This window comes from Lycium barbarum, chromosome 10 (genome assembly GCF_019175385.1).
Source record: "Lycium barbarum isolate Lr01 chromosome 10, ASM1917538v2, whole genome shotgun sequence".
NCBI classification, from domain to species: domain Eukaryota; kingdom Viridiplantae; phylum Streptophyta; class Magnoliopsida; order Solanales; family Solanaceae; genus Lycium; species Lycium barbarum.
The window spans coordinates 101661815-101688309 of NC_083346.1; the positions used below are offsets into that span (position 1 = coordinate 101661815).

General features: G+C 34.9%; 2 protein-coding genes across 4 annotated transcripts; one reads left to right on the forward strand and one right to left on the reverse strand.

Moving 5' to 3' along the window:
* Positions 1-11632: 11632 nt before the first annotated feature.
* LOC132613612 (6-phosphogluconate dehydrogenase, decarboxylating 2-like) lies at positions 11633-16068 on the forward strand. 3 transcript variants are annotated; one of them, XM_060327708.1, is made up of 2 exons: positions 11633-11765; positions 14360-16068. In XM_060327708.1, exon 2 carries the CDS (start codon positions 14369-14371, stop codon positions 15824-15826), a length of 1458 nt encoding a protein of 485 aa, XP_060183691.1. In that variant the 5' UTR covers positions 11633-11765; positions 14360-14368; the 3' UTR covers positions 15827-16068. The 3 variants fall into 3 exon arrangements, with proteins under 3 accessions (XP_060183691.1, XP_060183692.1, XP_060183690.1); XM_060327709.1 differs by having other exon boundaries at positions 11746-11877; XM_060327707.1 differs by lacking the exon at positions 11633-11765 and adding an exon at positions 11772-11939.
* Positions 16069-17566: 1498 nt separating this feature from the next.
* Positions 17567-18028, reverse strand: LOC132613201 (protein SOB FIVE-LIKE 2). Its single transcript, XM_060327245.1, has one exon. It carries the CDS (start codon positions 18026-18028, stop codon positions 17567-17569), a length of 462 nt encoding a protein of 153 aa, XP_060183228.1.
* Positions 18029-26495: the final 8467 nt, after the last annotated feature.

Consider the following 26495-nt stretch of genomic DNA (forward strand, 5'->3'; position numbering starts at 1 on the left):
GAATCTGTTTTGTGTTGATTGTGTGTTGTGTGCGATGTGAGGAAACTCTGGTATGATCCATGCTTGATAATGATGACTAGAACTTGGCCGGTGTGTTTGTGAAATGAAATTGAGTGAGAAGTTAGGAAGTGATCTAGGCATTTCTTTGTTAGCCAAAGTTTGAAACGTTGCTTGCCTACCCTTTGTGTATGTATATCCCTAGTCAACCCCGTTGAGCCTTTAGCTTTTCTTTTACAACAGCCAATTAGCCTACTCTCGTTGTTCTTATTGACCCAATTTGATCCCTGTTTTACTTTTTAGGCACTTTTAATGGTTACTTATTGAATTGGAGTTAGGATGTGAAGTTAAGGGAGAGTTGTTGAATGAAGTTAAAAATGAAGTCTATGGGTGTGTCTGAAGGGTAGATGATGGCTAGGGGGAAGTAAAAAAAAAAAAAAGAATTGCAAAACAGGAACTGTCTAGTTTGTCATCTGCGTTCTTAATGTCGTCTCCCACTAGTCTGTCGAAAACAAGAGGATTCTTAAACTTGAGAAAATAAATGGGTGTTGATAAGATAGAATGGGTAGCATGTGGATGAATGCTATGGTCATGCGCCGCACAAGAAGAACATAAAGGAGGTTGTGCGCTGGCCATACGTCGCACAGCCAGCGCACAAGCGGCGTCAGTTGTCCTATTTAGATCGGGATTGGGCCAACTTATCTCATATTTACCCTAGCATATAAATAGCCGTTTTGAACATTAGAAAGGCGGCTTGGGCGAATTTTGAGACTTGTGAAACTCTTTCTAGGTTTTATTCCTCTTCTATTATTTTTCTTTACATCAAAAACCCTATGTTAATCATGAATTCTTGTCTCCATTATCAAATCATGTGTAACTAAACACTTAAATTCTAGGGTTGTGGCGTAGCCATGAATATTGACGTTTGACAAGTATTTCAATCTTAGTAACGTGTTTGTATGCAATTGCTTCGTTACTTCTGTGTTTAATTTCTTGATTGTCTGCGCAATAGTTGAGTTCTATTTACTCATTGATATACGTGCTTGGGAAAGATGTTGTTAATTTGGAGAAGAAGTAATGAGATTGTAATCTGAATATCCCTAAAGTTGGGCTAGGATTTGTGACTAGGATAGGAATATACTTAGTTACCGCAATCAATTATATACCGTGCTCTTATTGCATTCTTGATAGTCAATACCATAGGAATATAGGAGGAGAATTATCTTGAATCGGCGAGTAGTGGTTCGGAAGAATACTACGAGATTAATAATCTGGTTAATTAGCTATTGTGAACAAAGTTGCTAAGGTGTGATACTTGACTGACTCAATAGGATTGGTGAACCAACCACGACCCTGGAATACTTCTAAAATCTTGATAAAAGCCGGTCTCAATTACGTTCTAAGCACAATTTCTGGATACACTATTAGTCAATTACATTATAGCATTTAGTTATAAAAGAACCGACACTTTTATTCTTCACTTGCATAGATAGTAAGCAATAGTTTATTTTCGTGAAATATTGGTCATAAGTCTCTGTGGGTTCGACATCCGATTTTATATAATCACTCTATTACTTGTACGACCACGTACACTTGCGTGTGCATTTGGACGCAACAGTATATTTTTAGGTTTTTCATGGGTGCAAACTGTGTGTATACTCTGGTTTTAGTAATGCTTAATTCTGTCGGGGAAAGTCTCAATACCCCACTGACTGCAATTTGATCTGGAGTGTGTGCATCTGATATTTTGTTTGTTCTCATCCAACTCATGAATTGTTCTTGCGATGGACAAAAATAGCTTTAGATACTTCTCTGATTTCATGATGCTTACTATGACTTGCCTGCAGAGTTCTCTAATGTTATATCCCGCATTTTGCGCATTTGGATAATTTAAGATAATTGCGGGGAGATGACAAGCAAGGCCTTATTTTTTTTTTATTTTGTTTGGCATACAAGTTGTTATGAAAATTTTGAAGTGGGAATATTAAGAAAGGTCAAGGGCATAAAGGGAAATTCGCAATATGACTCGTGGAATTATGGAGGAAGACGAAGGGCAAATTTGGAAATTGGAAAAATTAAAATTTGTCATGAAGTACAAAAAGAAAATGGGCTTATGTTTTGGGCCATGTTGGCCTTCCCACTTAGAGTGGGCTTAGCCCACTTTGGATCTTAATGGATAAATAAAAAGATGACTTAGTCATCTTATTTCCAACACCTTCTAGACATTTCAAGAAAACAAAAGAACAAGAAAAGCAAGAGAAAGCTCCAAGGCCATTTCGGCCAAGTGCAAAAACCAACAAGAAAATTGACAAAAATTCCTTCAAAAATCATTTTCTACCAAGTGGAGGGTCCTTAACAAAGTAGAGTTGTTATTGAAGCAAGAAAAACACAAATTCATAAGTTGGAAATTCAAGCAAGTTGGAGAATCAAAGAAGAAGGTAAGGGTTCATCCTTTTCTTATATGTTATGGATGTTGTGCATGTTGTAGTGTGTAAAAATGAGTGAAATTCATGAAGAACAAGAATATAGGTGTGTGGCCGTGCATGCCTATGTGTGTGTATGAATCATGTTTTAATTATTCTATCTAGTGTTTGGTTGTTATTGTTGTGGATGCTATGTTGATAATGGAAGTTGAATGATTTTGGAGAGGTTGTAGTTGTGTATGCATGATGTTAGCCGTGTAGTTGTGGTGTGGTGTGGAGGAAGATGAGTTAATTTTATTTAGTATATTGATTGTTGTTGTGTGGATTCTATATTGCTAACAAAAGCCTAATGAGCTTAGTGAAGTATTAGTAGTTGGAGGCTTGTCTTTGAAGATTATGTAAATTGAATATTATGTTCTTACATGTATGGAAGGTAATGATATTAATATGGTGTTGTTGGAATGTATATTAGAAGGTTGTTATTGTTTTATTGGAGTTGGAAGGTTTTGAAGGAAGTAGTAAATTGATTAGGTTGTTATAATGTATCTTGGATTGAATATGGAAATTGTTAGTATGGTTGTTGATATTATGTTGATAGTTTGGCCGGGTTGAATTCCTGGATTGTTGTTGATTAAAAATTGACTGAGTTGAACTTTGGGGATGGTGTATTTACAGGGGAAGTGCTGCCGAAATTTCGGTAGCCAAGTATTATCTTAAGATTTCAATTCTAAATGCTCTAATCAAGTTTGGTAAATGTGACCAATTTGTAGATTTTGGCGGATTTGCAACTTGAATTTGGAATAGCATAAGGAGCGGAAAGAGGTATGTAAGGCTTCACCCTTCCTTCTACGGCATGTCTTAGACGTAATAGGTCGGATACGAGCCTCAGGGATAACTCTATTCTCCGGAATCCGCACCTAAAGTTTCCCCTTTTTCATTCAGTAGAATTGAATTAGAAATTGTGTTAAAGGTTGGAAAAACTTTCTAAACATCTAGAACTTGCATAAATAGGACCCGACTACCTTAAAACCCTCATAAGTGACGTCATGAAATGTAATGTACGCAAATTTGGTACGCCACCTCATTTGACCCGAGGTGGGCCCCTTGTTCCCGGATTTTCCCTATTGTTCCATTTGACCTATTTTGGAGTAGAATCCAAAGGAAACTTTTGATCCTTATTTCGTTCATCAAATGACAAGTAATGTAACTATGCTAACGAGGATACTTCTATGATGACAATGATAATGATGATGTTAAGAAAGGGAATATGCCTATGATAAGTATGACAAGAATGATTCCATGACTAAGAGTCTTAAGCTAAGGATTCAATATGAGTATAAAAGTATCAAACTAGTTCTTGATCGTTAATTCTATTCCTCGGTTATGACCCTATTTTTCTAAAGATTTCAAAGTATATGAATTGACGCTTATGACGCCCAAACTAGTTCTTGATCGTTAATTCTATTCCTCGGTTATGACCCTATTTTTCTAAAGATTTCAAAGTATATGAATTGACGCTTATGACGCCCATGATCTCATTCTATGTTTTCTCTAATGCTATTCTTCATTGATAGTCTCGCCTTATGATTATCGTTCCTCCAAGGTGAGACATGACGATCCCGGTCACTCCATAATGTAATCGGAGGTTACCGACCTTACGTCACTCCGATAGAGTTATAGCTTTTTCTTTGGGCTCTCCTGCATGCTATGATATGATATATGTATATATATGTATATGGGGAAGATGGGAAAAAGGGCAGAGCGCTATAGTCGCTGGGATGTACACACGGTACATGTATCCGTATTTGACTTGATATCATCCCGGACGCGGGATGCCCGGACGCGGGATATATATATATATATATATATATATATATATATATATATATTTATGGTTAAATGGATCGGTTGCCGACGCCTCGGCAATATGACATGTTCTATCTTCTATATATATGAAAAGAAATGTTTTCAAAGAAAAGCTAAGCATGCATGGTATCCGCAAAAGGACACTTATATGTACAGGTTATCCTTCTACCTTATGACATGCTCTATGTTTCTTTTATGTTATTATCCTTGTCCTATATTTTCCGTATGTTATTATTCATGCCTTACATACTCAGTACATTACTCGTACTGACGTCCCTTCTTGTGGACGCTGCGTTTCATGTCGCGCAGGTCAGCAGGCAGACAGATTTGAATCCTAGGAGCTTCATCAGCAGTATTGTGGTATTGTGGCAGCGCTCCAGTTGTTCCGGAGCCTCAGTTTCTTGGTACTACTTTTGGGTATATAGTCGGGCACGGCAGAACCCGGCCCTTCCTATGTATATGAGTACTATGTTTAGAGGCTCGTAGACAGATATGTACAGTTAGATGTTTTGTACTTTTGATGGTCCTCGTCGTTGTATAATGTGCTAGCAAAGTTTATTAGTCCGTGTTTATAATTATGCTATTAATGTTGATGTTAAGCAAAAAAAAAAAAATGGTATAGTTCATACGGCCCACTCAGTAATAGAGGTGAAACGATAGGTAAGGGGTGCTCGGTACAAGTATCGGGTACTCGTCACGGCCCCTAGTTGGGTCGTGACATCTAATGTATTACCTTGAAGCTTTCAAGACACAACTTTGTTTCACTTGCAATATGCAATCTTTTGATGGAGATACGCGGAGGCCGAGCGTAAGTGTGCTATATTTCCATGGGTCCTCCGGAGATAGGGATGATTCATGGTATCATATCATTTTGGGAAAAACCAGGACCCCTATTGAAACAAAAAACCAGATCAGTTACAAGAAACAGAGGAAAATCTAGTCACGTCGAGGATCCAAAGGAAATCTTGTTATATTCCTTTGAAGACTTCAGTACTGCATATATGAGGCATTGGGAGGTCAACCGTGGTGTACTACACAATGATATATGGCTTAGACGCTTTTCAAAATGTCTCTATTATCTTCCTGAAGACTCATATGACGCCCTAACCAGTGCTAGACATTCGCAGTCAGTGGCCCGGGACTCATTTGCCTATTATGGTTGACCTGCTGAAAATCTTTTTTTTGGTAATATTTACTAAAGATCCTGGAACTATATCAATAGTCGTCCTCGATGTAGACCTACACGATGACTCTATATGTGTGCTTGTGATATCCTATCAGGCCTTCCGTTTTAATGATCGTTCTTTTTCCTGCTAATTACAAAATTGTTCCTGTCATGTAATCTCATCTCTAATACTCCCTGATGGAGGTTGTGCGTTCACCAAACAGTATATGAGAGACCTGGTTGTGTACATGTTCCCTTATGCAATGCAGTACAAGAATCAACACAAGATTTTTACGTGGAAAACTTCTTGCTCAAGAGTTTAAAAACCACGACCTACCCTAGTAGGATTTCAACTCCACCAACCAAGCAACTCAAGTTACAACTCTATTGCAAGCTAGAAGCTAACTCTCATAACCCCTCACCCTTACAATAATGCTTATGCAACCCTCACAATAATGCTTATGCAACCCTCACATTTGACTACCCCTAGCCAAGCACACTAATACACCTAGACTCACCCCAGCCTAGTGTACCACTCAAAGGCACCCTTTGAGAATTCACCACAGTGACTAACTCTAGCCACACACTAATACAACTAATAGAGGCAAATCTGAAAAAATAATGTTAACTCTTTCTTGGTTTGATAAATGGACATTCCTTTTTACTCAAGAAAAAAAAGACTAAGTGAATACTCTTTTTGATCCGAATGGAGTATTACTTTTTGAAAATCTACCTTACCTTTTCAATTAGAGGAGTATTAATTAGGTAAAAAATTTAGGAGAAAAAAAATATAATTCATAAAAAAGGTCTTATTATCAAACCTATTAAATAGAAACTAGGAAACCCATGAGCGCACTCACACACACATGCGTGTATAGTGTTGATCTATAATTCTCTGTGTACCCAAATAAGGCATGAAACCTGCATTAATCAAGCACAATAATGCGTGTATTTGGGAATCTGCTCTACCGTTAAAATATTAAAATCTTGCCGATTTTTGGTGCTGAAGCTTTAAAAGATACTCCTTCCATTTTAAAATAAGTGGTGTTTTTAGTTTGGATTCACCCATTAAGAAAATTACTCATTTCTAGAAAGCAAGAAATATTTTTACTAACTTACCTTTAATCAAATGTCTTGAATTAGTGGCTCTTTAATGCTTTATTGGTTACGTTATACTCTACTTATTTAAATAAGGGTATAATTGAAAGAAAACAATTAACCTTCTTGAATTTTAGAAATAACACTTATTTTGAACCAAAATGAAAAGATAAAAATGCCACTTATTTTGAAATAAAGGGAGTATAAGGAAATTGAAATAGAACCTGTCATAGTCCAGAGACGACATAATAAAATTGTGACAATCAAATGGCACAGCCAAATAAATCTTTTTGATTCTCTGTCATATAATATATGGCTATATGCATGTACACTCTCAGTCACCCGGTCAAACTTATAATCGAAATCAGTAATGCTTTCCAGCACTTACCCAGATTTTCCCATATTTTAAATAATTTGAAAGTTAAGTCACTTCTCCTATTGATTTTCTTCAATCTAGTCGTCTCTTGATTGTTAGTTGAAAAAAATCGATTTGGCTGGATCAAATTTGCATTGTACATATGTTTTTTTTTTTTTTGTTTTTTTTTATGTACATACCACTCTTTATCATCCTTTTTGTTCTTTTTTTTTTTTTACGTGGTGGAAGATCTTCCTGATCTGTCTCTAAACTAGTCACATCTCTTGATTGTTAGTTGAAAAAACTCGATTTGTTGTTGTGTTTAGATCTCAAATCGTAGCTAAAGTTGATTTTATAAGATTTGAGTGGTGAAATCAAATTAGAAAGGTAATACACTATTGTTGAACAAGTTTGAAGAAGTGGACTTGAATTCCTAATATGATTTTTGTGAGAAATTTTGAGTGGATGTTGTTTAGACTTGTTGGGCATAGTTTAAGGAGGTTGTCTACATAATTGAAGTCATTTGGAGGAGATTTGAATTGATTTTTAACAGGAATTGTAACTGAAAATGGCAGAAGAAATTCGCCTCTATAACTAACGACGTGTTATGCACGTTTTTGCATTGTTATATGTTTTTATACAAGGTATACACTTGTTTATATAGGTGTATTAATACTGTGTCGAAATACTATTGCAAATAAATATTTGCTATGCAAGTGTAAACATAAAAATGTAACTATATACATGAGTGCAAATTATTGTATTGGGATGTACATTTCAAAAACTTCCCGAGCATTAGACATTACCGAGAAATAGCCGCCTTGTCAAACAATTTAACAAGTTGTTGATATTTGACATTCTACAAAATATAGTTGACAGAAGACTCTTAGAAATGTATGAATAAAAAGAAATATCAGCAGGTCTTGAATTTGGTCGAAGAATAAAATATTAGCCTCACCTAACATTTGGAGGTCATAGTTGACTGTCTTTTCCACCTAACAAACCACCCACCCACCCACTTACTAACAATTGGCCATTTTGTGAAAGTTGCAATCACATTAGGGCTCTTTTTTAGTATGTTCCATAATAATATTCGATGTACTGTTAATAGGAAGTACTCCCTTCAATATTTTGATAGTATTTGAAATTAGATCCCTGTGGAAGTGCAAATTTCAGAAGATGATGCATTTCATATATATGTCATACTACCTATGGATATGATGTTAAGGAATTTGATTTGGTTAGGATGAAGTAATTATTCACCTACACACATTTTTTAGCATCTAATCTAATTTGATTAGTTGAGATTTTATTTACAATTTAATAGTTACCAATTCACCTACTCCAAGAATGTAAAGAAAAAAGGTGGCGTTTGGTTAAAATAATTGAAAAAACGTGTTCCATCAAATTCCACCAAAAAAAGGTTTTAAGTTTTAGGTGGTACAAGGCAATTGCAACGACTATTGTTATGCCTCGATTCAAACCAGTTGAGGTCGTTCTATAAATTTCTCCATTCTATTAGTGGGAAAATGTTAAATTAGCTCATGAACTTTGTAAAATATTCAAATTTGCCTTTTATTAATTATCTCTTGTCGCTACAAAAAATGAAAAAGATTTGCCCTCATTAATTAACGATAAAAGTTTTCCAAATGAGATTTTTTCACAAAAGTATACTTTAAAAAGTTAAATTTTGAGATAATTACATTGTGTATCAATTAGGGTAACAATGCTACCAAAATTGACCCATATTTGTAAAGTTTACAAAAAATGACCCAGTCTCCTCTCTCTCTCTCTCTCTCTCTCTCTCTCTCTGTGTGTGTGTGTGTGTGTGTGTCTCGCACCGCTCCCTGTCTCTCGAGCCGCTCCCCCTCCTCCGCCGCCGGAGAACAGTCGGTGCTGTGATGAATTTCTCTCTCTCTCGCTCTCTCAGATTTGGTGGTGGTGAGCGACCCACTTGTCTCTCTTAGATCTAATGTGGCTAGTGGTCTTCGACTCCTCCTCCTCCTCTCTCTCTCTCTCTTTCTCTCTCTCTCTCAGATCTGGTGTGGCTGGTGGTCACCGGAGCTCCTCCGCAGCTGCTGCTCCACCGGTTCCTCCTTCTCTCTCTCGCTCTTGCTCTCTCAAATCTGGTGTGGCTGGTGGTCGTCGGAGCTCCTCCGTTGTTGCTGTCGTCGTTAGTGGTGTTAGAGTTCGCTAGAAAACGAAACTCCGACGATGACCGGTGGCTGTTGCTGCTCCGTCATTAGTGGTGTTGGTGTTTGTATAATAGTGTATAATATCGTATATGGGTATATGGGTTATAATGTTGTATAATATTGTATATGGGTGTTTATGTATATAGGAGTATAAATGTGTATACACCTTCAAACACCTATATACATAATGTACTTGTCTTTTGTATATAAGTGTATAGTACTGTATAAAAGTGTTTTTTGGGTTAAAGCTTTGCAATGCAAGTTTTGAGCTATTTTTTGCAATGTAAGTGAGCAAATTGTATACTTATGAAATTTCCCTTAAATTTTCCCTTGACCTATGTGAAATAGTTCGAATTTTTCCTTCAACTTTGCGAAATAGTCTAGAATCTAGATTTGACCACCATTTTTCTCATTCATCATTCCTCATCCCTCCAAAACGACCATTACCATAACAATTGATTTTCTCCACTCTAAAACATACCATTTAAAGATCGTTGTTACTCAACCACCTCTTTTCACTCTTGAGAAACTATAAGAAAAATCATCTTATTCAGACGATCTCTCTCCCACCTTCATATTTACCAATTCTACAATCACCATTTTACCTCCACCAAAAGACACCGTCCCTCAACCACTATAATCCCACCTTGACCGTCATAATATTGCTATAAATGATTTATGAGCTGAATTATATGTATATGGGTTTGTATTAGCATTATGAGGTGGATGTGAAGCTTTACATTGCTTTTGGTTATTTGTGAAGGATTGGTAATTTGTGCGAAAATTCAACTTAGTGGTGCAAATTTATCATTTTTGAGTTATGTTCTAGGTTTATTTAAGGCTTGAGGGCGGTCATTTGATCTTTTGGGGATAGAGACCTGACTATTGAAGGTTATAAGTGAACCATCGCCGGAACAGAGACCCTATTATTCAAAGTTTAGGGGAAAATCTGAATTATTTTTGCATAGTTTAGGGGAAAAATTATCGTTGTTTGAGTTACATTCTAGGCTTATTTAAGGTTTGAGGGTGGTCATTTGGTCTTCAGGGGATAGAAACCTGACTATTGAAACTTTATAAGTGAACCATCGCCGGAACAGGAGTTAAAAGCTTATATGATCACTCAATTTTGGGTAATTGGCCAACATAGTCACTCAACTTTGTTTTATCTTCCAAAAGTCACTCAACTTTGGGTAATTGGCCTCCATAGTCACTCAACTTTGGGTAAATGACCTCCGTAGTCATTTTAGCCGGAAATATAATTTTCGGTACATATTTAATGATGTGCCAATTATAATTTTTTTTAAACATCTTAAACATTAAAATCAATAATTAAATTTATTTATTAGGGATCTAATTCATCATAATTAGTGCATATTTTTAAAGTTTAGGATATTATTCATCACTAATGCATAAAAATAATAAACTTAGACAATATATCTCAAGTAATATTGCAAGGCATAAATTAAAAAAAAAAATTATCCTAAGAATATAAAATTCTATTAAATTAAACAAGTGCGCCACTAAAACCTATTAGCAGGATTGTCAGCTATAGGGGTGTTAGTATTTTCTTAAGGGGTGTGCAAATGGCTAAGTGGATACTCTTATTGATCCGGAGGGAGTGTTTTCCAGCACATGATTATGAAGGCCAATTACCAAAGTTGAGTAACTATGGAGGCCAATTACCAAAAGTTGAGTGAATTTTGGAGGACAAAACAAAGCTGAGTGACTATAGAGGTTAGACTCAAAGTTAAGTGACTTTTGAAAGATAAAACAAAGTTGAGTGATCGTATTAGCTTTTAACTCCCGGAACAGTGAACCTATTATTCAAACTTTTGGGGGGAAATCTGAACTATTTCGCATAATTTATGGACAAATTTGATCTCTTTTCTTGGAAATTCACATGATTAAAGCTTTTGCCATTAGTCAATAAAAGTAAATCTAGCTTATTTCAGTTACAACAAGAGTATATTTGTCCACAACGATTAACAAAGGGCAAATCTGGACTATTTCATAAAGTTCGATAAATTTGACTCCTTTCTCTTCTATTAGCGTCAATTAGTTTTATAGTCATTACAAATTTATTTTTATTTTTATAAGAAATTTTATTTTTACACATAAAAATTATAGAAATAATACGCAAGAAATATTTCAGAGGATTAATTTTTTTTTTTTGTTTCCAAAATAAATGAATATGTTCACCAGTTTCCTCCTTCCATTCGGGTCAATTGCTATTTGAACCATTTTCATTCCAATATATTAAGGCGGCATGAAAAATCGTCAATTCTAAAAGAAAAATACTCCCTCTATTCCAAGTTATATGATGTAATTTGACTAGACATGTAGTTTAACAAAGACTTTTGAATATCTTGTGGTATAAAAAAATTAAAGATATTTGTGTGGTTATAAATCATATCGTTAAACATAAATGATAAAATTTAAATTAAATTACAGTCAAATAAAAAAATGTGTCATTCTTTTTTAAACTGACTAAAAAGAAAAGTGTGTCCGCTAAATTTGACTTATGCCGTTGTCAAAAGGGACCAATAAGGGAATTTGAGAAAATGTTGAAAATCATCATTGTATATTGTTGAGAATACTATAAACAGCAGCCACCGTGTTTGAAAAAGAATATTCTTAGACCATTCTCTCCATTCTTGAAGTTGAGCGTGAGTCCACACCATTCATTTGTATCTTTATACATTCATTATTTATACTCATTTTTCTACAATTCTGATCTCATATTTGTATTGCTTAACAACCCCATTTCAATTATTTGAAGTAAGTCTCATAACTTTGTTGCTTTAAGCAAATCTTGGTGCTTGGTTGAGCTTGTAAAAAAGGTTTGATCTTGATTACCCACTTCATCATTTTTTTGCTGTTTCATTTACCTGAATTACATTTTTTCATATAAATTATATTGTCAAACTTGGTACTTGGTTGAGGTAGTGGTAGTTTTTTGTTGAATCAACTTAATCTGTCAAATGTATGATTCTCAATTTGTAATTTCTTAATCTGTTAAAGGTTTGATCTTGATAACCCAGTTCATAATTTTTTTTGTTGTTTCATTACTTGAAGTAAAATTTCTTCATCTAAATTGTATGGTGAATCTTGGTACTTGGTTGAGGTAGTAGTAATAGCTTTTGTTGATTCTCATTTTGTGATTGTTTAGTGTTTGAATCATTTTAATTTGTTAAAGATTTGATCTTGATAACTCAGTTCATAATTTTCTTTGATGTTTCATTTACTTGAAGCAAAGTTTCTTCATCTAAATTATATAGAGAATCTTGGTTCTTGGTTGAGGTGGTAGTAGTAGTAGCTTTTTTTGTTTAATCAGCTTAATTTGACAAGGATATGATCTTTATTTGTGATTGTTTGATGTTTGAATCAGTATAATCTGTTAAAGGTTTCATCTTTATTTGTGATTTTTAGTGTACGAGTCAGTTTAATCTGTTAAAGATTTGATCTTGATTACACAGTTCATAATTTTTTCATTGTTTCATTTACTTGAAGTAAATTTCTTTCATCTAAATTATATGGTGAATCTTGGTACTTGGTTGAGGTAGTAGTAATAGCTTTTGTTGAATCAGCTTTATCTGGTAAAGGTATTATTTTTATTTGTGATTGTTTAGTGTTTAGGGTAGGCTGTCTACGTCACACCCAAGACCCTTGGGGTGCGGCCCTTCCTAGGATCCTGCTCCTAACACGGGATGGTTTGTGCACCGGGCTGCCCTTTTTAGTGTTTGAATCAGTTTAATCTGTTAAAGATTTGATTTTCAGTTTTTGTGATTATTTAGTTTTTGATTGTGATCTGGCCTAAATTCTTTGATTATGCTATGAGTTGCTCATTGTGTTCCATTAGGGTATATTATGATTGAATTTCTTCAATTGCTGGTGGATTTATGTACCTGTGATTTTTAATTCTTGGATCGCCTAGTTATAGTCCTTACTTTTCCCTTTTTTCCCCGTGTGTGACTTTTTGGGTACATGTTTTTGCTACTTCTTGTGCTTTTAGGTAAGAGTGTTTGGACCTTTACTTTTTATTTCATCAGATGAGGAACTTAGCGATTTACTTGGTTCTTTTGTTTGCAAGAATCACCCTTTTGTCTGCACGTTTTAGTATTTCATAATAATCTAATCTATTTCGTCCTATCTGCTGTTCGGTAAAGCAATTCAGACTCAATTTTCTACTTTACTTCCCTAATCTTGTTAATAATGTGTTTGATCAAATTTTAGAAGTTGTGGCTCAAATACTTTCTTCCGGCCTGGTTTCATGTCTCAGCCTGATAATTTTGTTGGTGTTAGCCAAAATATGATCCATTTTCTCAGATTTTGTGCTGATATTGACCTTCCTGAGTTCATTTAATATTTTCATATATTGAGTCGGTTAATTAGTTTTGCCACTAAGTTCGTAAGTTGAGTCTACTTATAATTCAAGAAATTGTCTATACATTGGTTCTGTAGCATTGAAGGTAAACACTGTATGTGAGTTTGACATGGACAGTATCATTGAACTCTCTATTCTAGTGCATTTGTTTTCATTGTTTTTGTCTTCCTCCTTTTCCATAGGTTTTCCTCTTGCAGTAAGAGAGTTGTCTGTAAATCACTTGTGTCGTTATTTTCTCATTTTCTCTGGTATCATTGTTGTTGCCTGCAAACCTGTCTTTTATAAAGTCACATTAAAGGAGTCTGAATTGCCATTTCCTTGAATTTTGTTTTTGTATTGATAAGCCAATAATGAAGGGACACCTCAATCTATTTCTAATAATGGACTTTTCAGTCATCAGATACCTTTACCTGACTTTGAATTGTGAAGTTGTTATCTGTCTTAAGCATCTTTTAGCAAATCAACGTTAAACCATTTTTAGTGTTTTTGACTGATACAGATACGATAGGAATCAGGTATGTCTGGTTACATTTTTGGACTGCTCGGAAAAATAATAGTCAGCAAATGTATAGGTTTTGTATATTAAGTATAAGTACACATACAATACACACATTGGATACATATAATATACATCAAAAGTGTATATGTTTTGGCCAGCGGCCAAAATTAATTTCAGCCGTGGGCCAAAAATGAAAGAAGCTCTATCCTAAAACCAAATAACCAGTACAAATATTAAAATTACATGGAATTCTTGCAGAATCTGCTTTTTAAAACTGCTAAGATGTGTTCTCTTTATTGCCACTCCGTTTCTCTTTACTTTTTTTGTTTTCATTTTATTGTAAGGGAAAAACAAATTCTCACATCTCCTTATAACAGGTAACCAACATGGCTACACCAACAAGAATTGGTCTTGCTGGGCTTGCTGTTATGGGACAAAATCTTGCTCTCAACATTGCTGAGAAAGGATTTCCTATATCTGTTTACAACCGATCCACTTCAAAAGTTGACGAGACCGTTGAACGAGCTAAAAAGGAAGGAAACCTTCCTCTTTACGGCTTTCATGATCCAGAGTCATTTGTTCTCTCTATCCAAAAGCCCCGTGTCATAATCATTCTTGTCAAGGCTGGAGCACCAGTTGATCAGACCATCAAAACCCTTTCGGCTTTCATGGAGAAAGGTGACTGTATCATCGATGGCGGCAATGAATGGTACGAAAACACCGAAAGAAGAGAGAAAGAAATGGCAGAGTTAGGTCTTCTTTATCTCGGAATGGGAGTATCGGGTGGTGAAGAGGGGGCCCGCAACGGACCCTCAATGATGCCTGGAGGCTCTTTTGAAGCCTACAAGTACATAGAGGACATCTTACTAAAAGTTGCTGCTCAAGTTCCTGACAGTGGCCCTTGTGTTACGTATATTGGTAAAGGAGGCTCCGGGAATTTTGTTAAGATGATTCATAATGGAATTGAATATGGTGACATGCAGCTAATTGCAGAGGCTTATGATGTACTAAGATCTGTGGGAAAGCTCTCTAATGATGAACTACACCAAGTCTTCTCGGAGTGGAACAAAGGAGAGCTTTTGAGCTTCTTGATTGAAATAACTGCTGATATATTTGGAATCAAGGATGATAAAGCAGACGGGTATTTGGTAGACAAAGTTTTGGATAAAACCGGGATGAAAGGTACCGGTAAATGGACTGTTCAGCAAGCCGCTGAATTGTCAGTTGCTGCACCTACAATAGCTGCATCATTGGATTCAAGATTCCTTAGTGGGTTAAAAGACGAAAGGGTTCAAGCAGCCAAAGTATTCAAAGCTAGCGGGGTTAGTGATGTGCTCGTTGAGCATTCCGTGGATAAGAAACAATTGATTGACGATGTGAGAAAGGCACTTTATGCATCCAAAATATGTAGCTATGCTCAGGGAATGAATTTGATAAGGGCAAAGAGTGTTGAAAAGGGATGGGACTTGAAGCTAGGGGAGCTTGCTAGGATTTGGAAGGGTGGTTGTATTATCCGTGCTATATTTTTGGATAGGATTAAGAGGGCTTATGACAGAAACCCGGATCTCGCTAACTTACTCGTGGATGAAGAGTTTGCAAAAGAGATGGTTGAACGGCAGTCTGCTTGGCGAAGAGTAGTCTGCCTAGCTATAAACTCGGGGATTAGCACACCGGGTATGTCTTCAAGTCTTGCTTACTTTGACTCGTACAGGAGGGAAAGTCTTCCTGCCAATTTAGTTCAAGCTCAGAGGGATTATTTCGGTGCTCATACTTATGAGAGGATTGATGTGCCGGGGGCTTTCCATACCGAGTGGTTCAAGATTGCCAAACAGTCGAAGAACTGAGGTCTTTTATTTGACCTAATTGAATAATGTTCTTGTTGTCATTGAATTGGAGGAGTTTTACCTATGTCGTTAAGCCTATTTGTATTTGTAGGCCTTAGCGCCTTTTCTCGCATTTTATGTTATTTGAGTTACATACAATCAATCATATACATTCAGAGCAAGTAGTTTTCCAAGTCCTTTCCTTTGAACTACTATGATGTGCATCTCTCATTTTCTTTTACTATTTAAGTCAATTTCTCTTACTCCCTCATCTTAGATTTTTCAAATGTTGTGCATGCTAGTATCAGATTCAGTTGAAATGTTCTGAGTATTACCTGAGAATCGTCGTAGACCTGTTTGTGTCATCAAAAATTCGAAACCAGGAAAGATCTGTGTGTTGCAAATTTTCCCCGCGTTTCTATTAATAGGCAGTTGACCTTTATATAATTTTCATAATACATAGTGAATGACATTCTTCTGCAGCTAAGGATCCTTTCATTTTTTCGGAATTTATAATGCTTCCTGTCTCCCTTTCGTGAGCTCATCTGTTGTGAGCTGGTGTCAAATGTTTCAACTAATTCTCTTTTTTCCCTTATCTCTATTCTTCACCCCCTTCCCAACACAGGGCAAAAATTCATTTGAATCTATTAAAAAGCTCATTCTGTTCTCTCTTTGCTTCCTTTACACATTTACAATACAGCGTTTTTTTTATCAGATGTCCCTGAAGGAGCAATGCATTGGATTCAACCCTGAAGTTTTTTTTTTTCTTTCTTAAACTTCATGACCAGATTCCAAGCAGTTGTCCATACTGGGATTTGTAATTCGTGATCCTAATCTTGGTTCTACTATTTTTGTGGAGCTTTCACGTCTCTCTTTAACCTTTTTATGAGTTTTTACTTGGAATCTAAATTTAGAAAATTATCTATCTTTTGGTTTCTTTGGACTCGGTACTTTCTTCAGGTGAGTTCCGAGTATCACTTCAACAAGAATGGTTCTTAAGCATGAACTAATTTGCAAGTTGTTTTTGATAACTTAATGTCCAGATCTTGTCGTTATCTATTATGAATAGCTCTATTGATTTGACATATCTGGATCTTGTATATCAAGCATGCCTCTTGGGCATGAATTACTTTTCTATTTGTAATAGATATCTTAATATCCAGTTCTTGTAATAACTACTGTAGCATGTGATGGCTCTCTTGACGTCACCCTGAGAAACTCCAACCAATAGATGGTGCATGGAGCCTGAATGCAAATTTTTAAAGGCCTACATAAAACATGTTTGGATTGTCAATTTTTCATGTCTTTCAACGTAGGACGTTGTTCCTTTAAGAAATTCATCTATGATCAGGTCAGTTCTCATTCATATCTGTACTAAGCAAGATAAACTGCCAATGTTTGGTATCTATCTTACTTTCAATTTTAGGGAAAGAAAAAGACATATTTTTCTTTATTTCATTGATGTAGTAGTTCTATAACAGATGAGGTTCCTTCCGCTGTCAGTTATAGGGGTTTAACTGCCAGCTTCAAAATATTTATAAAAACAAGAAAACTAACAAACTGGTTTCTGCTTCCCTCACAGCAATTTCCATAGACTTTTGCTCCTTTTCTTGTACTTACAATGATCATTGAAGGTCCCTTCTTGAGGAGATTAGTAGCTGAGACAAAAGGAAAATTATTAGTGTCTTAAACCTTGACATTATTTTTTATGGAGAATCAAAGTAGAAGGATTTTCAGTGAAATAGGGTCTCAGCGTCGCCCTCAATTCACATATTTTCTCCTAGATGTTGATCTGCTCGATGCATAATCTATTCTGATCTTTGATTTATGTCCTGAATCTTCTTTTGCTGCTTTTATATTCATATCAAACAGTTTCTTCTTCACTTCTCTGTTGTATTCCTTGCTTGGGAACTTCTTTGTTTCTTTCTCGGCATGCTTTAATCGAAGCTTTCCATGACTTTTATCAATGGTTGTGCATACTTCTTGATGACCTGGACCAGACGAGGCATCCGAAACTAAGGAGTCATCACTCCCGACATCTTCACCATCATCATCATCATCGTAAAGATTCTTGTCTCTCTTCCTCGAAGTTCTTTCATCATCATCATCATCGTCCTCGTCTTCATGGTGATATTGATGAATAGGTGAAGCAATATACATTGTCCATCCGGACTCACTGCTGCTACATTCTTTTGTGCCTCCAGGGAGTTTAGATAACTCCATTACCTCAAACTAGAAAGTACTGGATATTCAAGAAGAAATGCGAGTAATATTTATAAAGCTTCCCATTTTATTCAAAGTTAACTTGTTATCCTCTATGCATGGTCAGATATTTTGGATTGTCCCACAAGGAAACAAAATAGAGTTTGCATTGTTCTTTTTCTAAATAATTTTAACCTTGAAGAACTGGGATGCTATCTTTTTACATCACAGTTGATTGAGTGTCTTCTTCTTTACATTCTATCTACCTCATAGAGTAAAAAGCAGCATTTGAAGCAATACAGGAAGGGAGTCCCACACCTGAAATGGGAAATAATGTACTATAAAGCTATGTTGCTCGGATCCTCGAAAAATGTCGGAACACCCGTAGCTGATCCTCCAAAAATGCATTACTTTTGGAGGATTCGACACACACCCGGTGACATTCTTGGAGGATCCGAGCAACATAACTTATAAGACAAATGTTCCTGAATATCTAGAAGAGAGCCTGTTATAGTAGTTCATCGTACCCTTGGTTTCTGTGTGTGTTTCTATCCACTAAGATTGACTTTTCATGTGAAATATGTAGTAAATTCAGCTAGCCCCTTCAGTCCCTTCATTTCATTTTATGTCTCTTAGGTTAATTGGCTATAAAGGTTTAAAAATGTAAAATATACTTTAGAATCTTATGGCCTTAAACTAATAATGTGTGTAACAGTCCAAAAATATCCTTTGATTGTTGTCCAAGATCTTGGCAGTATACTATGGGTCTTCCCCACTTAAATTAATGTTCTTGGCTTATTATCTGTTGAGACTAGACTAGAAGGTCCTTTACATGAATTTCAGATTCGGTCTATTTATAAAGAGGCTATATCTTGAAATCTTTCTTGCTTTCTGGGCTCCATTTGGGACAATATTTTGGAGGTTTCTGAATAAAATGACAAGATTTCCTCTGCTGGGAAATTGATTCAACATCTTGTTTGCTTTCTCATTCATTTATATTAAGGCAATCGGTTTCATGTGTAAGGACAATGATGCTTTACTTGCAATTATTTGCATATATCTTTCATCAAGTTCTTGTGTACTTCATTGTTACACAGAAACAAGCAGCCATGCTTCCACATGTAGAGCTATCACCCCTAAATGTGATAGGTGAGATTCATGCATTGAGGGTGGGAGGCCTTTTGGAGAAGCTGTGGGGGCTAAGTTCAAAGTGGACAATATTACACCATGTTAAGAGTATCTTTTGACCGTTTAGCCCAACATAAAGTGAAGTGGGTAAAAGCCTAGTTAGTCAATCGAGGTTGTAGAGGTTCTAAAGCTTGACTTCTTTTCCCAAATTGATGTTTACTTATCTTAGTTACAAGCGGTCTGGAGTTGTATTATACACATACATATATTATTTTCTCACTAATTTAAGGCATCACATAAGCACATTCTTTTCCTAATAAAAATATTATTTTTAAAGAACCATTTTTTTTCTTTTTAAATCCCTTTAACTAATAAAAAGTGGGAAGTAATATTATTTCTTCTTAATCCCGTTTTATGAATTCAAATAAAATAATCTCATTTATTTATTTTTAACTGATAATATAGGTCATATATATAAGATCATAGTAATCTCATCAATACTTTTCATTCAGATAACGATAAAAAAATTCTAATAAAATAGAAAATAATTTTTATCTCTTCATCTTTTCTGAATTGAAGTAGGGTAAGCATTTACTAGTGTAACCTTTGGTTTTAAAGTTAAAATGGAAAAAGGGTCAACAACAACTCCATCGATGATATGTGAAAGATATTTTGTGATTTGTAATGAATTTTCTTGTTTTATGACATTATGGTAGTTGTATTTTTACATAGAACTTCTAATTTAAATTTTACACATTGGCTCAATTATATGCTCTATGTGATACTTGAATTGGTGAGAAAATTTACTACAATTTAATCAAGTTGCTTCATATAAATTCTACTTCATAAGTTATTTTTATAAAAGTTAGAAATTAAATTTGACCAACTATGCCCTTAAATGCCCTAGAATATGGGTTCACCGCTAAAAAAAAAGAAGGAGAAAATGTATTTAAGTGGAGATTGATCTATAGTCCTCTAGGTAAATAACTCAACCTTTAACCAAGTGCACCATTTAGCCTTTTTGTAGCCTGGGTTCCAACAGATAATATTACACCAATATAAAAAAGTATATACATAAAATAACTAATTTTACGAAGAGACCATGAATTCACATGCCCCAAATTAGCACACAAATTCGCCCTTGTTCAGAGGGGTGAAGGGTGAGAGAAGTGGGAGTTTTGGAAGAATAGGAGATTGGGGAAATTGGATTCTGCCATGAGAAAATGAAGAGAGAAAGATAACCCTTTTAAGGGTATTTTTTTTAAGAGAGAAGAAGGAAAATATGAAAATTAGCTACAGGGATCTGGTGCGCTACGATTTGAAAATAGGATGGCCCAAAGGTATATTTCGGGTCCATTAGTCCAAAGTTAGTTCATTTCTTTTGCTCGTAGCCACATCATGTTCTTTTTCCATTAGTAACAACAGAAGCATTTTTGGGTCAAACTATTAATGACAGGGGAATTTTTAAGCCAAACTATTAACGGAGAGAAAATTTGCTAAATTTCGCATATTTTAAGGGCATTTATAACTGTTACTTTATTTGTAAATGTTTAAAAAAAGGGAATCTTGTCCATTAGTTGTTAGGCTAAATCATTAGTTGTCATGGATTTGAGTTGGAAATCACGTTGTAACTCCTAATTTGAAGTATTCAGTCTGATGGTATTTAATTCGAACTTGCTCAAGTTATCTATATCTTGTTGAAACTAGCTAATTAGCTTGGCCAACTAGAAGCATCCGCCATTACAAAAAGTGTTTTGATTCCTGACCTACTGTTCAGTTACCCGTCAAACTTCAAACTGTCAAAGTCAACCTGAGCATATCAGCCAATTGAAAAATATTTTAGTTATCTATCATTATAGAGAATCTCATCCATATATTCCGTTCTATGGAATTCAAGTGTAAAACATATTTTGTCTATCAAGTTGCATGTTTTCGGAATTGGCCTATAATTGAAATCTAATTGTGATGGCTAAAAAGCACACAACTAAATGAAAGTGAACTTCTCACAACTGAAGCTATAACAAACTATTTGCATGTTATTTTCTAGCTTATGTTAATTACAACATATCTGATGTTCCATCAGTTGGTATTAGAGCTTAAAAAAGAAGTGTTCCTGCATTTATTGGTCCTGTAGCTTTATTATATTGGAAAAGGGTCAAAATGCTTTTAAAGTGTGAGAAATTCAACAAATTTCCCCTTCGTTAATAGTTTGACTAAAAAATGTCCATGCAGGTATGGCCCAAAAATGTCCTTATCATTACTTAATTGAGACAAAATGCCCTTATTTCACATAGAACTTAACCGAATAGAATTGGAAGACTAATAACGGCATATTGTACCTACCCGCATAAATTAAGGGCATATTTGATCCACTTTAGTTCCTAACTAAAACTATTCAACAACTTGTGAAGTATCATTTATAAAGCAACTTGTTTAAGTTGTAGGAAATTTTCTCATCCATTTAAGGCATCACATAAGCACATTCTTTTCCTAATAAAAATATTATTTTTAAAGAACCCTTTTCTTTTTTCTTTTCTTTTTAAATCCCTTTAACTAATAAAAGGTGAGAAGTAATATTTTTTCTTCTTAGTCCCGTTTTATCAATTAAGATAGAATAACTCCATATACTTTTTTAACAGATAATATAGGTCATATATATAAGATTATATAGTAACCCATAATTAGTTTTCAATTAGATAACGATAAAATTATTTTTCCTCATAAAATAGGAAATGTTTTATTTCTTAATCTTTTTAGAATTTAAGTAGGATAAGCATTTACTAATATAGTTAAAACAAAAAAAAGGGTCAACAGTAACTTAATCGATGATATTTTAGAGATATTTTGTGATTTGAATCAATTTAATAATTTCTTGTTTTATGACATTATGATTGTTATGTTTTTACCTAGAGCTTCTAATTTGAATTGTACAAAATTACTCAATTGTGTGCACTATGTGATGCCTTAAATTGGTAAGAAAATTCACTACAACTTAATCAAGTTGCTTCATATAAATGTAACTACACAAGTTATTGTATAGAAGTTAGAAATTAAATTGGACCAACTATGCCCTTATTAATCTTCTAATTATGTTCGGTTAAGTTCTATGTGAAATAAGAACATTTTTGGCCCAGTTAAGTAATGATAGGGGAATTTGAGCAAAACGATTAACGACATGGACATTTTTGGGTCAAACTATTAATGGAGGGAAAATTTGATGAATTTCACATACTTTAGGGGCATTTTTTACCGTTATTGTATTTTTAAAATTTAAAAAAAAAAATAATTAAAAAACGACATCTTGTCCGTTGTTTTTCACCGTCCGCCCATAAAAAGAGAAATCAAAACATGGAGTTGAAATTTTCTTGGGCTACATCATTAGTAGTTATGGATTTGAGTTGGAAATCAAGTTATAATTACTGATTTGAAATATTGAGTTCGATGGTGTTTAATTCGAACTTAGTGGTCTTTGATGAGCTCAATTTATCTAACGCCTCATTTGTTTGCATTTAATGGAGATCTGAATTTGAATGGTTCAGACCTTAGGTCATTAAGTGCATTTGTTTACATTAAGATCTAAACACTTATTTGGTCTGAATAGGCCTTAATCATTAAGATCTTGAACAAAGTCTTAATATCATAAGAGGTCTTTTGTATAGATAATTTTTACCACCTGCTCCACCCCACCTCTACTCCACCACCCACCACCCACCACCCACCACCCCAACCCCAACCCCCCACCACTGCCCACCTACCCCCACCTCACAACCCACCCACCACCACCCCATCCCCCACCCCACCTACCCACCACCCATCCCCCCACCCCACAACCCACCTACCACTAGTCCATCACCACCCAACACCCACCCTATTCATTACCTCCACCCTACCCCCACTACCTTACCCCCAACCATCCCCTCACCCTACCTCTCGACCCATCCCACCACCACCACTACTCCCACAACCCTCCCACCGCCACCTACACCCCCAAATCCCTACCCATTACCACTACAAAGCATCTCCATCATTACTATCAAACATAAAATTTTTATTTTTTTATCAAATAATGTTTTTATTTTATTAAATTTGTATTTATTTTCTAATATGTAGTTACTTTTTTTATTTTTATTTTGTATTTATTATGTTTAAATAAATACATTATGCACATTCAGATGTTCAAAAACAAACAGTCTTAATCATTCAGTGTTCAGATCTACAGACAATATCTTAATCATTCAGATGTGGGTTCAGATTCAGACGTCTTAAACTTAATGAAAACAAATGAGGTCTAAAACTTGTTGGAACAAAATTTCGAAGTGTTGAATTATTCTGCTGAAATTGACTGAATATTCAATTGGGAGCTGGAAAGCGCAACTAAAAACAATGCTTGGGCGAACAAAAAAATATATTCGAGAAGTTGTGTTAGCTTTTTTTTTCTTCAATCGGATGTCTCCGAAGGGACAAGTTGTGTTAGCTTTAGGTGTATACTTATTCATTTTTTTGCGCGGATTGCCCTTCTTTTGGGGTGGTCTTTAAATTTTGCCCTTCAAATTTGTGATCTTTAAATTTTGCCCCTTATATTTGTGATCTTTAAGTTTTGCCCTTTGCTTGGAAAGGTGGGCGAATACATGAAGTTCTGGGTTCGAACCTCCGCTCAGGCATAAAATAAAAAAATAATTTCGCAAGGCAGGACTGGGGAGTGTATGCCAGATCCAGCATACAATCTTTAAGGAAAAACTAAAGTTATGCCGGATCCGACATAACTAAAAGTTTGCCCCATAAGACAGAATTTTTCCTAAGACATGGTTTAGTTATGCCTTATGGGGCAGAATTTTAGTTAAGACATAACAAAATTATGCCCCATAAGGCAAGAATTTTTCTTAAGGCATAGACTTTGCCTTATAAGGCAAAGTTTAAGTTATGCCTTAAGGAAAAGTTCCGCCTTATGGACATACTTTTAGTTATGTCTTTGGGGCACACTTTTTAGTTAAGGCATAACTAAAAGTTTACCTTGAAAAGTTAAATATATATATATATATATATATATATATATATATATATATATATATGCTTCAAGGCAAAGTCTGCCGGAGGGGGCAGACTTTTAGTTAAACACAACTAAAAGTCTGCCCCCTCCGGCAGACTTCTAGTTAAACACAACTAAAAGTCTGCCGGAGGGGGCATAGCAAAATTTAAACTTTGCCTTATAAGACAAACTTTTAGTTATGCCTTAAAGAAACTTACGTCTTATGGGGCATACTTTTAGTTATGTTTTATGGGGCACACTTTTAGTTAAGGCATTACTAAAAGTTTACCTTGAAAAGTTAAAAAAAAAATACATATATATGCTTCAAGGCAAAGTCTGCCCCCTCTGGCAGACTTTTAGTTAAACATGACTAAAAGTCTGTCGGAGGAAGCATAGCGAAATTTAAACTCTATTTTGCAATTTTTTTTAAAATTTTTGACTGAGCGGGGGTTCGAACCCGGAACCTATGAGTTTTAGCCGAAGGGAAAAATTTAAAGACCACAAATATGAGGGGTAAAATTCAAATACCACCCAAAAAAAGGGCAATTCTGCGAATTGCCCATACTTATTTTGCACAAAGGGAACGAATACTTTCTTCAACATGGTTTTCAAGTTCTAGCTATAGTAATAAATTGGCCCAACCACCTAGGAAATGTCTAAATCTGCCGTATGTATGATATATGTATAATTCATGTACAGTATGTCTATAACCGTGTATAATCAGCGTATAATATATGTATATCGGCTAAAAAAAAGTAAACAATAAATCTGAACGGCTATTTGCGTAAAATCTCTTCATCTTTTACTGTTTTTTGCTTCATAACTTGATTTTATAAGATTACACTTTTAATGGTCATGGACTTTGTACAGCTTACAAGTTAATTTCATGAGATCTTGGACCTAGTTGACTAATTCGATAATTTCTTTTTCGATTAGTCGGGTGTGGTATGACACTGGATTAGTTGTTAGTCCTAGTTGTTTGAACTAAACCATTGAAAGTGACAAATTTTAATAAGCTGACAAGACAAATTGTTGAAACTTTCTATGAACACATGGGCCAACAAAGGGTAAGCCTAAGAAGTGCCAAATATAGATAGTCAAATAAAAGCGATAACGATGTTAATCAGACCAATTTACAATGTATTCATCACTAATATTCCTCAATGAATTAAGCCACTTGGGTTAGTTAGTATCATCTTCGACTAATGATATCTCCATTTCCTAATATTCACTCATCTTTTACTTAAGCCTACATTATGGTCAGGGGTGGAGCTAGCCCTTCGGGCGTGGGTTCGATCGAACCCAGTAGCTTTGGCCCGAACCATATATTTATATTAAATTTTTTATCAAATATGTACAAATTATTAATTTAGAACCCAGTAACTTTAAGGAATTAGAACCCCGAACCCACAACCTTTAAATCCTGGCTCCGCCTCTGATTATGGTCGCTGATGTTTAAATTGTATTGGTTCATTAATATTAATTCTTATACGGATTAATTGATTTATTTTTACCATACTCCTGTCCTAGATCATATGCAATTGTGTGCTTTTATAAACAAATATTATCAACATTTGTGACCAAGCCATACCATCCAGCCCCAGCATTGGAGCAACAATTTCTAAGAAGCGAATTCAAACAATGGAAAATTGTCACAGATTTAAATCAATATCAAAGAGATTCAAACTAACAACAAAGAAATTATTTTTACTCCTTTTGCACGGTCTAATTTTCTGATCCCCACCAAAAAAAAAATCACTAGCATCGCGTAGATCCTTGCTGGCGAAATTAGAGGTGTACGTAATTTGATATATATACCTAATTGAAACCGAAAGTTTCGATATTCTGTATGATATATGTGGCAAGTTCTTTTAAAACATTTGACATTCGATATAATATTCGTATTTAAGAAAATAAAATAGTGAAATATTGATACCGTACCGAAATACGTACTAACACAATTCACATGTTTTAGGTTTTATATATACATGTATATGCCTAGAATTTTACTTCCTTTGTCCTTGGGATTTTTTAAAACCTTACCTTTTTTTTCTTTTTCTACATATCTTTCCTACCTTTTTTTGTTACCTATTTTTCTTTCTGGCTTTCCCACTTCTAGGCTTTATAGAAACACAAAATCCACAATTTTAGTTTTCCATCAATATTTATCTCGGCAATGATATTCCATTTCAAAAGTTCAAACATAGGGGTGTGTGCGGTATGGAGGAAATATTATCCGGACACGTTTTTCATTTTTCTAGAAAAATAAATTCCTTAAAAGATAAGGAAAATGACTTCTAGAAATAGAGATTTCACAAATGAAATTCCACATTC